At 36.6% G+C, this 14,262-nt stretch overlaps 1 protein-coding gene across 1 annotated transcript; it reads left to right on the top strand.

The window, feature by feature from the left end:
* The first annotated feature begins 10,209 nt into the window (after window positions 1-10,209).
* LOC122664043 (short-chain dehydrogenase TIC 32 A, chloroplastic-like) lies at window positions 10,210-12,344 on the top strand. The gene is made up of 9 exons (XM_043859726.1): window positions 10,210-10,427; window positions 10,527-10,758; window positions 10,886-10,965; window positions 11,085-11,241; window positions 11,375-11,456; window positions 11,570-11,657; window positions 11,777-11,823; window positions 11,912-12,103; window positions 12,236-12,344. Exons 1-8 carry the CDS (start codon window positions 10,304-10,306, stop codon window positions 12,101-12,103), a joined length of 1,002 nt encoding a protein of 333 aa, XP_043715661.1. The 5' UTR covers window positions 10,210-10,303; the 3' UTR covers window positions 12,236-12,344.
* The last annotated feature ends 1,918 nt before the right edge of the window (window positions 12,345-14,262 follow it).

Here is a 14,262-nt window from a genome sequence, read left to right as displayed (position 1 = left end):
GTTTTTTTTAACACCTCAAAACTTGAATTTTTTTTTTCTTCCCAAAAAGGTTGTAATTTAGTTTCTCACCAAGCACCTTGAGCGAGCCCATACAGGATTTTCTTCTAATTGACTTGGTTGTGGTAATGCTAGCATTTTTGACACTTGAGGATGAGAGACTTGGTCTCAATGTAAGGAGAAGTGTTGCTGTGCTGTTCCTCTATCAGGGGGGTTGTGCATGACAATGGCTGTTTTCTCATTTAGTCACTCCTTAAATCTGGTAATCAAATTGATAAAAATTACTTCACTGTTTCAAAGTGGACTACAGAAACCTAAACCGTGACAACTATACTAGTTTTGATGGTCTCTCGAGGGAGAAATTTTTTATTATTACGAGTCCTAGGATCCGGCCGATCGGGACTGGTTGTTAGAGTGTGTAGGGCGAAGATTGGGCACGCTGCATTTTGCCAGCTAGTTGCATTTCTTAAATGGGATTGCGGGTTGGACTGCTCAAGAGTTTCATTTCACATGGGTTGAAGGACACAGACATGGCTGAGCAGCTCCATAAAGCGAAAGTATTCAGGAGCACTTCCAAAGGAATCAGAATTGGATTGTAATTGCTAGAAATTTATTCCACTCCTACGCCTATGTTTTAATCATTTAATGTTTGATTTTTTCTTTTTTTGTTGTTTGTTTTTGTGCTGATGTTCTTTGTGCAGCAGCGCAGTCTGCACCTAAACACATAGGCCTGTCATTCAGAAGAGTAGGGTGGTCATTTTACCCACCCATTTATCTGGGCACAGACTATGCTTATTTTATTAGTCAATATAATGACAAAAGTAAATAAATGTACCTCTAATCCCAAGTATATTGAATCATTTGAAAAAAAGGAAACGGGAGGTGTAGGCCACACTCAAATAATGGAGGCAAAATGACTGCCCCGTCTCATGAAAGGCAGAAATTCCATCCCTTAGATGCTAGAATGCGTGCTCTCAATGGATGCCGTGTATGTATGGCCCTTGTGCTCCCCCACATAGAACGCTCTCAAAAAAGTTTACAGATTTTGGGAAATCTTTGCTTCTATTTTTCAATTTAAATTATCGAGTTTATTTATTTATTTATTTATTCTGGCCAGTTTCAGATCCGAATCAGTGGAGGTTGATCTCTTTCCCGTTTCTGCTTCCTTAAACCTTTTTAGAGTAGTATTTATGAAGACCAGGATTGGGGTTATTTTAGACAAGCCCAATGGGATGGCCTACCCAAATTATGAATGTTGCAATCTAGTGGGATGTTTAAAAGCAAAAGTTTTCTTTGTCCGGTGGAGAGGAAAAATATCCAAGCCCACTTGACCCATCAACAAAATTGTACCTTTCCTTTTGGTCACTTGACATGGCTTTGGGTAAGGGATTCTTCCTTCACCATGGGTGAAAACTCAATCGTTGTTTCAAATAGCACCTCTATGGAATAACTTTGTTGTCTGGAACCTAAATTTATTCATGCTATAGGTTATTCAAATTTGTTTCAAATATATGTCGGGCAAACGTGGTTATTTGGCCAAAGGCAACTAGAATTTGAATGAACCTCCCAGCCTTCTAGCAAATATGTTTTCACAAGTTTTGCCTTTATTAAGATGGGATTATTTTTTTCATGAACCAGTGGTAAATAAAACTAGGTTGAGATTTATTTGACACATTAACGGGTGTCGACACGAAAATCCCCTTTGTAATTTTTTTGTTTTGGGTGAACCTTTTATGAATATTACATGGTAGATAATTTCAGTTACCCAAAGAGCTTTCTCTCAATATATTTTCATCCATCATCAAATAATAAAAGATTGGTATGAAAATTTTAACCATTGGGTAGAAAACATTAATTTGTTGGAAACAACCTCTCTAGAAACAGGGGTAAGGCTGTGTACATTTGACCTTCCGCAGACCCTACTAAACGCGGGAGCCTTGTGCACTAGGTACATATTTTTTTTTTTTAATTGAAAAATGATTTCCACTTGTATGTGAGTACTAGTGGGATCTTAATCAAACTGGATGCGTTTGGACATATGTATAGCATGAGATATGCCTTTCTCATAATTTGTGATACAATCAGTAGTGGAAGTTTGAAATATCCACATCCAATCCTAATCCTACCCGATTTAGGTCGGATCCCAAAAAGATTGGGGGGAAGGGGGACCAGTCTATTGATTGGCTTAGAGGAAAGTTTGGAATTTTAATGCATTTTCTAATCGTAGTAGTGATTTTATTTCATAACATATAATCCATCAAAAATATATACATGATCTGTTTGAGCATTTGGGACTGGGATATGGTTTTCAATAAGTGGGGAGGAATCTATACGCTACACCAATGGTAATGCAAAGAATGGTATCATCCACATGAATTCTTATGGTTTAGAAACGAAAAAAGAGTGTCAGTGTAAACCCCACATCTCTAAACGGGTATTGTAATTCTAGTCATTGCAAATGGGTGGTCGTTCCACTTATACAGTTAGATATGTGGGGTGCCCCTATGGGTTAGGTTTAGTAATATAAACTAAATTATTAGCTTAAAAACAAGGTTCATTATTAGATAATTAATTCATATCATGTGATTAACTGGTCCCAAGTGCCTTCCTTCGTTGACTGTTGTCTATGATTGTTCTTGATATATCCGGTGGTTTGGTGGATTTGATGCTTCAAATCCAAATCTATCCATTATTATGTAAAATGTTCTTGCAGTGGTTGCACCTGCACCTATACTTGTCTCTTGCTTTGGTGACAAAATGTCCAAACCAAGGAGGTTAAAAATCAAGGTTCCTATGGTGTGTTATGTGTATGTCTCCATGGCACCAACATTCTTGAGAAGAAATTAAAGATCAGTTTTAATCAGTTTCAATGCTACTTCTTTTGATGTGATTGAAACAAGAAAGCTAGAAAACACCATTGATTGCTGGTTCTGTTATGACCCAGTGGAGTTAGTGGTATCTTATTGTCTTCTATGTCTCACAGACAATTAAGTAGAAGAATCTCCATAACCCCTAGAGAAATTAAAATCTATCACAATTTTAATGTGTTAGTTTGTTGGTGGTTGTATGATTATATAGCATAAGAATCTGAAGAGTTCCCAAGATAATTATGGATCTTATACTTAGTTGAGAATTGAGATAATGGGTCTTTCTCAAATGAATAAGATTGATGAAGAAACCCCTCCAATCCAGCAAAAGCTTTGTGTGTAGGGGAACTAAGATGACTGGTTTGTGGGTTTTTGACAGTGAAAGGCAAGAGAAACGCCAACAAAAATTCCCACTCAATTTCCACTTCCAATACTTTTGGCTTTAGAGCTCTCCTTAAGAAGGACATCCACCACCGAAAGGATTTAAAAAAAAAAAAAAAGGGTAATTAAATAAAGGTACCTCAAGACTTGAAGAGAGAGAATGAGTGTGAATTTGATATTAGACTATAAGAAAGAAACCCATCAACCAATCTTAGAGGATTGTTATTAGACTAATAATTAAGGAGTGGAGGATGATTAGTTCCTTATCTCACCAGCTCCAACATTTAGAAATCCCTAATTAAAGAGAAGGAAAACGATAAGCCTAATTTTAAGGGGAAGAGCCCCACCCCCAGATTTGGGGTTCCCACAGAATAGTGAAGCAATGATTGAAAGAACTGTGTAGTGTAATTCAATTCAATTAAGGTTTGTTTTTTCATAATAAATGGGTGGAGAGGAAGCATTTGAGGGAGGGAGGGAGTGGAGACTGGGTAGAGTCGTGACCACGTAGAACAAAAATCTTTCATTGAGCCATGTGGGATTCCAAGCTTTTTCTTCCTTTTAATTTCTTAATAGTCAAAATGGAAGTTGGGTGAGCATCCAGAATCAAAGGCTTTAAGTAAATCAGAAAATCAGATTAGTTGGGACGAATCCAGTGTATCTATATATGAGACAAATCAACAAATCAGATGGAAAGAGACTTTTGGCCATCGGTGTATCTGAGGAAAGCCTCCCATAACCCAACTCTCTCTCTTTCTCTCTCTCTCTCTCTAGATTTGCTTAAAGATTTGTTTTTGGGTGTTAATAAGGTATTTCTGTAATGGGTTCTTATTTATCTGTTTTCGTTTCTTTGAGGTTAACCAGGATCATTGAACATATAAACACATAAAATTGGTCTTTTAGACTACAAACTGTGGATTCATGAATCCAAGATGTTCTAAATGAATAGTAAAAAATCGAAAAGTTATATTTACATGTAAATGGATAAAATATTCGATCCATATCCGTGTTCGTATTCGTTTAGCACTATCTGAATTCGTCCGATAGCTAATCAGATGCGGATGCGAATATAGCACTATACGAGCCGAATCCGATCCGTTTACAACCCTAATGTATACGTGTACTTGTTTTTGTGTTTTGGATCATTGGGATCATTGAGGGAATGACTTACCCACATAAGATCTGTGGAAAGAGAATAAGGGAATCCAGAATTGTAAACTCTAGAACAATTTTTTTTGTGCATAAAAGGGCAAAGAGGTCATTTCATGTGAGAACCCTCCCAGTTCAAAGAACCAATTCCCAAAAACATATTCTAAATTCTGAACTGCAACATCTCTAGTAGACCCTAATTGATATATGGGTTCACCTTCTCTGCCTAAAAACGCATCTGATCACATGCTGTGCCCAAACACATGGGGCGAGGTTTGCATCATTGGGATTGGGGTGAGATAACTTTAACTCCTTTACATATTTACCATTGCTTGGGAGTTGGGACTTAATAGTAAATGAGTTGTGGTGCTTAAAATGAGGTCTTTCAATGTTCGTCTTTCCCAATGTGAGTCAAATAGGTCTTGAAACTGATAAACGGAAAACCTATATATAGTTCTTGCTTAATTTAATTAGTCAAATCTTTTAGTTCTTGTTTAATTAGTCAAACTTACCTCAAGCACAAGACAATCTCAGCGAAACATAAATAATGTCTGAAAACTATTATGTCTACGGGAATCGTTTTTAAACTATTTCTGTGACTGATGATTCAAACGAAACTACCAACGTTCAAGTTCTTCGAACACTTCGACAATTAAAGTCAAATTAGAAAAACCATTGTTCCTGAAATTGGGGTCTCCAGTTCTTTAATTACCCAAACAACAACGGAAGTGAAAAAAGTAAAGTTTCTGAAGAGTTTGTCAATATTTCAGTTGTTTATCCTTCTTGGGTGGAGCTTAAAACCATTATTGATGTTTAAGACCTATTATAATTATTTTATATTGATGGACCCAAATTTTATGGAAGAAGGATAAACTACGGTTCCCAGCTGCTCAGATGGAATCCACTTCGTCGACAATCGATACTCTGATGTCAATGTTGTGAACTAAATCCTTGTATAAAATATAGTGGATACAAACACTGATAGTCATGGTGAGATAAAGTCTCAAATTCGTTCATGGCCCCAATGAATTGGGGTTTTGGTATCAAATCAACCGGATCCCGATACCTAGCCGATCAAGGGTCCGTATCGTATCAAGGGTAAAATTGGCCAATCTAAGATGATACTGATCGATCCAAATCTATTAACAAAGACCGATACCAATACTAATACCGATATCTCAATCCCTGGTCCCAACATGAGAGGTCTCAAAGTCTCGATCCAACTTTGTTGAATTAGAGTGAAAGATCTATTGTCCTCTTTAAATTCATGATGGAAACAATAACAGAGAGTAAATAGAGGGCGTTGGGGTAGTAGTGGAGTAGAAGCAGGGGACCAGCAGTTTATTGAGGTATTAAAATTTTGAAGTACTCAAAAGATACACATCATATATATAATTAGAAGGAGAAAGGTTTCATCACATCTGTACTTGGTAACTTTTTTCATCAAAATAAAAATTTTTTCCAATTTCTCATAAGTTTCAAATTTCAATTGAATTGATTGTTTAGATTTTTTTTTTTTTTTAAATATACCATAATGACATGAAGATATTACACATAACAATTGTTAAAACCATGATTTTATTTTATTTTTTGTTAAAAAGAAAAAACCATGTGGTGATCTTTTCTACCTTACTATGTGTAGGGCGCACCGCAATAGGGAAAGGGCGAAAATAGAGGATCCGGATCTGTGTGAGGATGGAAGGGTTTAATGTTTGGAAATGAAGGTCAAACTTATCACATGTGGTGCTAATGAAAGTTTTGGTCAAATCCATTGTACTTTTGCCTAAACCAATGGGACAAAATAATTGGATAACAAAAAAGATAATAAATTTATTAGTCTTTGTTATGTGCGGATGGTAAACTAGCAAAAGAAATGACTATAGGGGGTCGAGATTTTTTTAATTTTATTATTTTTTAAGTAATTTCTCAATTTTAAATAAGACAAAAGTGTTCTTACTTCAATAAATTAAACTCTAGAGCATCTCTATGATGAAACATTTTTTGCTATGGCTCTCTTTGTTTTGGCGTAAAATTTTACTTGAAAATTTTTTATTTCAAAAAATTTGATTTATAAAATTTTCCAATGCTTGGTTTTTTTAAGTAAAATTTACATAGTAGAAAATTTTTGCAGGTAAAATTTTATGTCGAAACAAACGGAGCCTATGTGAAAGGATGGTTATAGTATGGTGATCTTGATTGTCTTCCACTTGACTCATCTCAACTATCAAGTGGCATTTGTTATTTTTCTTAAAGTGGATATGTAGGAAAGATTCCCAGCATGTCAAATTTATCATGTATTTTTTACCAAACTATCAGTATTCATCATCATTGTAGGTTTTCTTGACTTCATTTGTTTGTTGCAGAGGTTTGTCTTACTGATGGCAATGTCAAAGGTGAGGTATTAATCAATTGCATTTGTTTCGTTTTTGTAATTGTCTAAGTATGCCTGGACGTTAAATTTTATATCTTTTTATTTTATTTTATGAGTATATATATTTTTTTATCCTCAACCAAGAGAAAATTATAAATAAAAAAAGATTGAGTTTCTCTTTGGACGACACTCAAGGGCAGTTTTAGGACATTGTAGGTTTTGACTATTTGTTGATAGGATTCTTTTCACCCGTGATGAGAAGAAACTTTCTGCCCGAGATAATATCCAGAGTATGAAAAGAGGAAGAAACTAATTCTTTAGTTTATTTTTGGTAAATGAAATTAATTATTTAGACTATGTTTGATATGCATTCTTCGAATGCATTCTAAGCTGATTTCGCATTTTTAGTCAATAAAAACAACTATTTTTATCATCTGAGAATACGAAATTAACCTAAAATGCATATCAAACACAGCTTTAGTTACAAATTTACAATAAGAAGTAGAGAAGCTTTTGTACAAAGAACATGGATATGTTTGGCATTTCGGATTTTATATATAGAGAGAGAGAGAGAATCTAGACACTTTTCTGTAACTGGATCTTCGAAGAAGGGAAAAGAGAGAAAAAGGCAAAGAGAGTGCTTAAAAGAGAATGATTGAGCGTAACATTTTTAATCCAAAAGCCCAGCCGGAAGTGCCAAATCCGAGGCCGTGGAATTGACCAAGCTTCTCCAAAATGGAAATCCTCACGTGTGATTCTTACTCAGACAAATGTAAAATATTGACAGTAGAGCCTCCACTTCTTCTTCTTCTGTTTTTTTTACTCGACACTTGTGCATTTCCTTTTTATATTATTAATCACTGAGACCCTACTCTCTACCTTCAGGACTCTTTTAGTCTTCTTTTTTTTTTGGATAAATAGGACTCTTAAGTCTTCATTTCTTAAGAAGTATTAGCATTTTAATTTTGAGGGAAAGATAGCTCTAGATTGAGTGGTCTTTGCATTATGGACCAATGAGAATACATGTAAAGGCATTAATATGGATAAGATTTTTTTATTTCACGAAAGGTCAGATGGTAATTTCACTCGCTCCTATGTTTGGAAACAGAATCCATGCAACCAGGTAGTGTTCTTTTTTCTTTGATTTTTTATGATTTTTTTTTACTTAAAAAGGTTAGTCAAAGATGCTACAAATTGTTGATTCTTTTTATTTTTGGTAAATTTGCTGATCTAGGGTATTTTGAAGGATGCTACAAATTGTTAATTCTTTATATTTTGATAAATCTACTAGTCTATTAATAGACTGTTTTGAGTTTTCGAGTTCTCATTTCAATGAAAGAGGGAAACCATGTAAAAGATCGAGGCAGCCATTTGTTCTATTTATGATATGTAGATTGTAGACTCATGGTTAGAGCATTTAACCATTGGTTTGAGGGATTATGAGGATTTGGGTCATTTATTTTTTTTTTGACTCTTATTAAGTGATAATACTTTGGTTTAATTTTGAGAGGTGAGATGGATAAAATGAAAGATTTAGTTTTTGTTAAAAATGCCCTTGCACAGTCTAATAAGAGGATCTGATATGTGGATGAAGATATTCTCACTTCAGCATGGGTTAAAAGAAATTGAATTTAAAAAATAAATAAAAAAAAAAGAGAAAATTTCTTAACACTCCCACCAAAAGTCGTCAATCAATCCCTATTATACAAAGTCCAGTCATTAAAATCCCATCCAATTGCAATAAAGATAGGAGAAAGTTTTCCTAAACCAGTGGTTGAAAGTTGAAACCACCATCATATGGTCCTTAAATATCTCTTTACTGGATGAAGTTGATAATAACCGCATATCATGGAGGTGATACTCTCTCCCACCCATCAGAAGGCCTCGATTCCCTCAACCTTCGTTGAAGAAAAACATCCCCACAAAGGCATAATTTTTTTTTTATTTATTTATGTTGAAAAACTTTGTATAAACAAGGCCAACTGTTTCACCACACTTACGACAGCAGATAACATTCTAAGAATTCTACATCAAAAAATTGTCTTGGACTGCCATCAAGGGTTTAACAATTAGAATCAAAATAAAATCAAGCAAATTGGTCGATTTAAATTGAAATTGATCGAGTCTAATCTCAATTCATGTCATTCTAGAATGAATGATCCGATGTCAACCTATTCCCAATCGAATTTGATCTAATTTTTTTGATTGAATGCATGTAGCTGATCCCATTTAGTTGGGATATGCTAAGTAATTGTTATTGTTGTTGTTGTTATTGTTATGTTGGAATGGATCTGATTGACATCCCAATCTTTTGTTAAAAAACCTTGACCGATTCGTATAGATATCGACCGATACAGTATGATGGTATGGACACAATAAAATGGTCTGATTCGATATAACGAGATTCATGTGATCCAGATCGGCATCAGAATACCAATACCTAAGACCATGACTCTGACAGACATGCGGACGGATCCTCTGCATATATAAAACTTTAATCGGTGAAGCAGAATAAAAGGATGAGCAGGAACACAGAGGCCTATGATGAGGATGATATGGCTATGATGTGGGTCGTACTGCTACGGTTTGGTGTTACACTAAAACAGTTATAGCCAGCAGCAGTTGTTGACTTGATGTACCATGGGACTTTCAATTCTCAGCCCCCTTTACTACGATCTACCAAGGTCCCACCACCACTGGACACTGGGCAAAGCAGCTTTTTTTAAAAAGCCCCTCAGCTGAGAGAGAGAAATTGCCCAAAAGATTCTCCCGGTCTTTCCTCGCTGCCCATCTATACTCAGTCGCCGTTCAATCCTTCATTACCTATTACCTAGTATCTACACAGTAAACCAATGCCCTCCTCCTTTCTTTCATCTCTCTTGTGTGTCACTCTGTGCTCTAATTGGTTACTTTCATAATAATAATCATAGCAACCTAAATAGTAATCTCAATCATAAAATAAAATAATATATTAATCATGTTTAAATCTTCATCTCCCATCAATAATCAGTGACAAACAAGTAATCCTTTCTCTATATATTTTTCTCTCCGTTCTCTCTCTCTCTCTCTCTCTCTCTATATATATATATATCTTAGTCTCCGCTATTTCATGGATTCCCCTCCACACCTTTCTTTATATAGATCACCTATCCAAAGCTGCAATCCATACTCACATTGCTTCGTTCTTTACCAGACAAACACATTTCTCTCGTCCGCTCGGAACCATTCTCTTCCCTCCGTCCTATGCCAAATAAAGTCACCGACATCTCTCTCTCTCTCTCTGTCTCTCTGCATCCCAAGTAAATGCTGTGCGGCGCCTAACTTGCAGAACTGACAAGTGATAACTCCACCTCGCTCACCTCTCCTTTTCTCTCTCTCTTTAACGAACCCATCTCGTGATTCTCGTCCCGTTTAAAGAACAAACCCTTCAACGCAGCACAATCTAAGAGAGGAAAGAGTGAAGAAAAGAGCAGAAGAGGCGGCATACATATATTTTGAAAAGAAAAAGAATCGCCCAGAGAAGGGAGGAAAGGGAGGGAAAATGCTTGACGCAGTAAAATACCTGATCGGAGCCGCCGGCGCAAGCGGCTTTAGTTCCAAGTCAACAGCCGAGCAGGTAACCGAAGCCTGTCCTGATCTCCGCTCCGTAACCGCTATCATCACAGGTTAGCTTGAATAATTTTCTCAATCTTTCGTCTAACTCTAAAGAATCTCTCTCTCTCTCTCTTCCTCTTCTAAACTAAAATCCTGTGTTTGGCTGGTAGGCGCCACGTCAGGAATCGGTGCTCAGACTGCCCGGATTTTAGCCAAACGTGGAGCGCGGCTAGTCCTTCCGGCCCGGAGCCCAAAAGCTGCCGAGGAAACGAAGGCTCGTATCGTGACTGAGTTTCCAGATTCAGATATCATCGTCATGGCTCTCGATCTTAGTTCTCTCTCCTCCGTTCGAACCTTCGTTTCTGAGTTCGAGGCCTTGAATTTGCCTCTCAATCTCCTTATGTATGTGAGCCAAAATCTCTCTCTCTCTCTCTCTCTGTGTAAAGTCCAAACAGAGAAAGGAAAAGTTGGAATTTGTTTTCATTCTTCTCTGATAGTCTGGTTCGATTTGTTTTTCATTTCTTCTCAGAAACAACGCTGGAAAGTTCTCGCACGAGCACTGTGTCTCTGAAGACGGAATCGAGATGACTTTTGCAACTAATTACTTAGGTAAACAATATACTAATAGCTACTGATAAATTTACTAAAATAGATGACAGAAGTAACCACTTTTCACTGTTCAGAATATTCTAGTTAATGGAAGATTTCTTTTTTGGAACAAAATACAGGACATTTTCTGTTAACAAAACTGCTGCTAAAGAAGATGATCGAAACGGCGGAGCTTACCGGCATTCAGGGACGGATAGTAAACGTATCATCGAGTGTTCACAGCTGGTTTTCCGGTGATACAATCCGTTATCTCGAATTGATTACTAGAAAGAAAAGGTTCGATATCGAAAAACCGGATAAGAAAATTAGGAAATTGTATAAGTGTAGATTTCTCAGCTGGACTGATTCTGAAATCCAAATAAATAAATAAATAAATCTAACTTTTCTGAAAATTTGTCTTGATCTTCAGATCTTACGATGCTACACGTGCCTACGCTCTCTCGAAGCTCGCTAACGTTTTGCATACCAAGGAGCTTGCAGTGAAACTAAAGGTGATTATTATTATAAGATCATAACGGAGATTTCTTACTAGTTTCTCTCTTTCCTGTTTTTTTTTAACCTGAGAATATACGAAATAAACAATTTGTGTACTTGTTGAACGCAGGAATTGGGGGCAAACGTAACTGCAAATTGTGTTCATCCAGGGATAGTTAGAACGAGACTCACCAGAGATCGAGAAGGCTTCATCACAGGTTAGTTGGTTGGATCAAATAGATCATCAGAAGTTCGGATTTCGCTGCTGCTGAGAATCAAATTGTTTCCATGCTTTAGTATTCCGGATAATAAGAAGTTTCAATCTTGAAATTTTCAGATCTGATGTTCTTCTTGGCTTCCAAACTGTTGAAAACAATTCCTCAGGTAACATTAATCTCACTTGTTAACTTCCATTAATGAAAACTCTTCGAAGTGAGAGCCGATACCTTAAATCCTGAGTGTGCTTTTTCAGGCTGCTGCAACTACTTGCTACGTCGCAGCACATCCAAGACTCAAAGACGTGTCAGGAAAGTATTTCGCAGACTGCAACGAAGTGACTGCGTCAAAACTGGCATCCAACTCACAAGAAGCAGCTCGACTTTGGTTAGCTTCTGAAGCAATTACTGCTGAGAGATTCAGATTTCAGAATCATCTCCTATTTTGAATATCGATCCAACAAACAAAGCAGATGGATTGGGATAGTGGGAAAGAGCAAGTAAATAGAGATAACAAGTCTTACTTCTTCTCCTCTGAATGCTCCCGCGGAGATCAGATGCGGCCGATGAAAGAACTCAAGAAGAGATCGCGGGAAAAATGTGTAGAACAAAGAGAGTATACTCTATACCGCATACCGTATACCGTATACGTACGTAGGGTATCCAGATGGTAGGCCGTACAAGTACAATACAGTATTTTGTTAGGCTTTTTAGGTTATTTTTACATATATATATATAAAGAGATATAAATATTAGATATGGTTGTGATGTAAAAATATATATATAAAAAGACTATAGATAGTAAAGTTGTTGGAAATCGTTCCTTCTGTTGTTATTAAATTAATGTAGTCAAGATTTGTGAGACAGTTTAGAATATGGTGATGGACTATCATGTTTAAATGAGTGGAGCATCATTAGATTCCATGTGATCTATGGTTTTATTTATTCTTGCATATTATTTATATTTTGGGAAAATTTCACGCACACCCCCTAAAAGTATCCAATATCTCAGAAACTTATCATACTTGGTCAAAATGTCACAGACACTCCAAACGTTAAGCACAGTTAGTACCCAAAGGTGAAATATCCATTTTACCCCTTAGTTATTTAAATAAAAGGACAAAACTATCATTTTATCTTCTTCCCTAAATATTCATTTTACCCCTTAGTTATTTAAATAAAAGGACAAAACTATCATTTCATCTTCTTCCCTCTATGGCTTCGGCTCCGGCTCCGGCTCCGGCTCCGGCTCCGGCGACCATCACCTGCTCCGGCTACGACGACCATTACCAGAGGCAAGGCAAGGAGAAAGCGAACTGAAGAAGGGCGACAAAACGAGAAGATGACCGGACTTCCATTTCCACCCATGGCTGAAAGCGAACTGTAGAAGGGCGACAAAATGAGGCAAATACATCTTCCATTTCCGAAACCCCATCACCGACCCTCTCTCAAAACCCATCTCTGCTAAAACCGCCATCATCTCAACCCCTATTTCTCCTTTCATCCCTATTCTTTTCTCTTTATGTTTTTTATCATTTTCATTTTAAAAACCCTCATCCCATCGTCACCGATTCTCCTCTCCATCTCTTTTCACGTCTAATCTAATCCACATCCTTGTCTAAACAAAACCCCAATCTAAATTCCAGCCATGACCACACCCATCCTCAACTAATTTATTATTTCTGATCCCATCATGTCTTTGATTTCATTTTCCATTTTCCCTCCCAATAACCATCGGATCTCTATTTCTTTTCTTTTATTCCCATTTTTCCAAACCCAACACAGAATCAGAATCCATTGGCTGCCATCATGTTTTTTTCAAGCTCTTTGGAATCCATTGTCGGTTGTGGTGCAAAGAAATGTGGAGCAGAAAAAATAGAAGAAGATTAGGAAGAAGAAGAGGAAACCCAGGCAGAGAAGAAGGAGATGGGGAGGAAATTGTGCGGACATAGAAGGAGGGCTGGAGGGGGTGGCGGTGGTGGTGGTGGTGGCAGCGGCGGAAGAAACAGCAGAAGGGGAAGGAGAAGAAGAAAGGGAGAAAAAAGGAATAAAAATAAGGGCAAAATTGTCTTTTTCTAAAAACTAACTTTTAACATCATTAATTCATCATTAAGGGTATTATGGGGATTTCACTGTGGTAAGGGTAATTTCGCCATTTAAAATGAGTTAACAGACACTTAACTGCAAGACTAACAGAGTGGACTAAATTGAAATACATTCAGAAAAATAGAGGGTGTCTGTGACATTTTGACCAAGTCTGGTAAATTTATGAGATATTGGATATTTTTAGGAGGGTGTCCAGTGAAATTTTCCCTTATATTTTTTATTTTTGTTTTTAGGTACTACATATTATATTTGTTTGAAGAGGGGTTTTTTTTTTTATTTTTTAAATGTTCTTATAAAAAAGAGAGGAAAAATATATGTTGATGTTGTATGGGCCCCACTAACATGCGCCATGAGGGACTTACGCATGCGTATTTAGGAAATGGATCGAGGCTTGATAAACTACGCCAAGGGTGAGCAGTACTTTTTTTTATTTTTTTTTATGAGAAAACAACGAAAAACATACTTACAAAAAGGCAGTTTGAACAAGCATTCTTTGCCAGAT

This window comes from Telopea speciosissima, chromosome 6, assembly GCF_018873765.1.
Source record: "Telopea speciosissima isolate NSW1024214 ecotype Mountain lineage chromosome 6, Tspe_v1, whole genome shotgun sequence".
NCBI classification, from domain to species: domain Eukaryota; kingdom Viridiplantae; phylum Streptophyta; class Magnoliopsida; order Proteales; family Proteaceae; genus Telopea; species Telopea speciosissima.
Note: the sequence above shows the minus strand (reverse complement) of the source record. Positions and strands in the feature narration are given on the sequence as shown.

What these genes read in the sequence shown, in the direction of transcription:
- LOC122664043 (XM_043859726.1), top strand. Translation starts at nt 10,304, where the DNA reads ATGCTTGACGCAGTAAAATACCTGATCGGAGCCGCCGGCGCAAGCGGC. An exon ending in TTGCCTCTCAATCTCCTTAT is followed by an intron (nt 10,759 to 10,885) that starts GTATGTGAGCCA and finishes ATTTCTTCTCAG; the next exon opens with AAACAACGCTGGAAAGTTCT. An exon ending in AGCTTGCAGTGAAACTAAAG is followed by an intron (nt 11,457 to 11,569) that starts GTGATTATTATT and finishes TGTTGAACGCAG; the next exon opens with GAATTGGGGGCAAACGTAAC.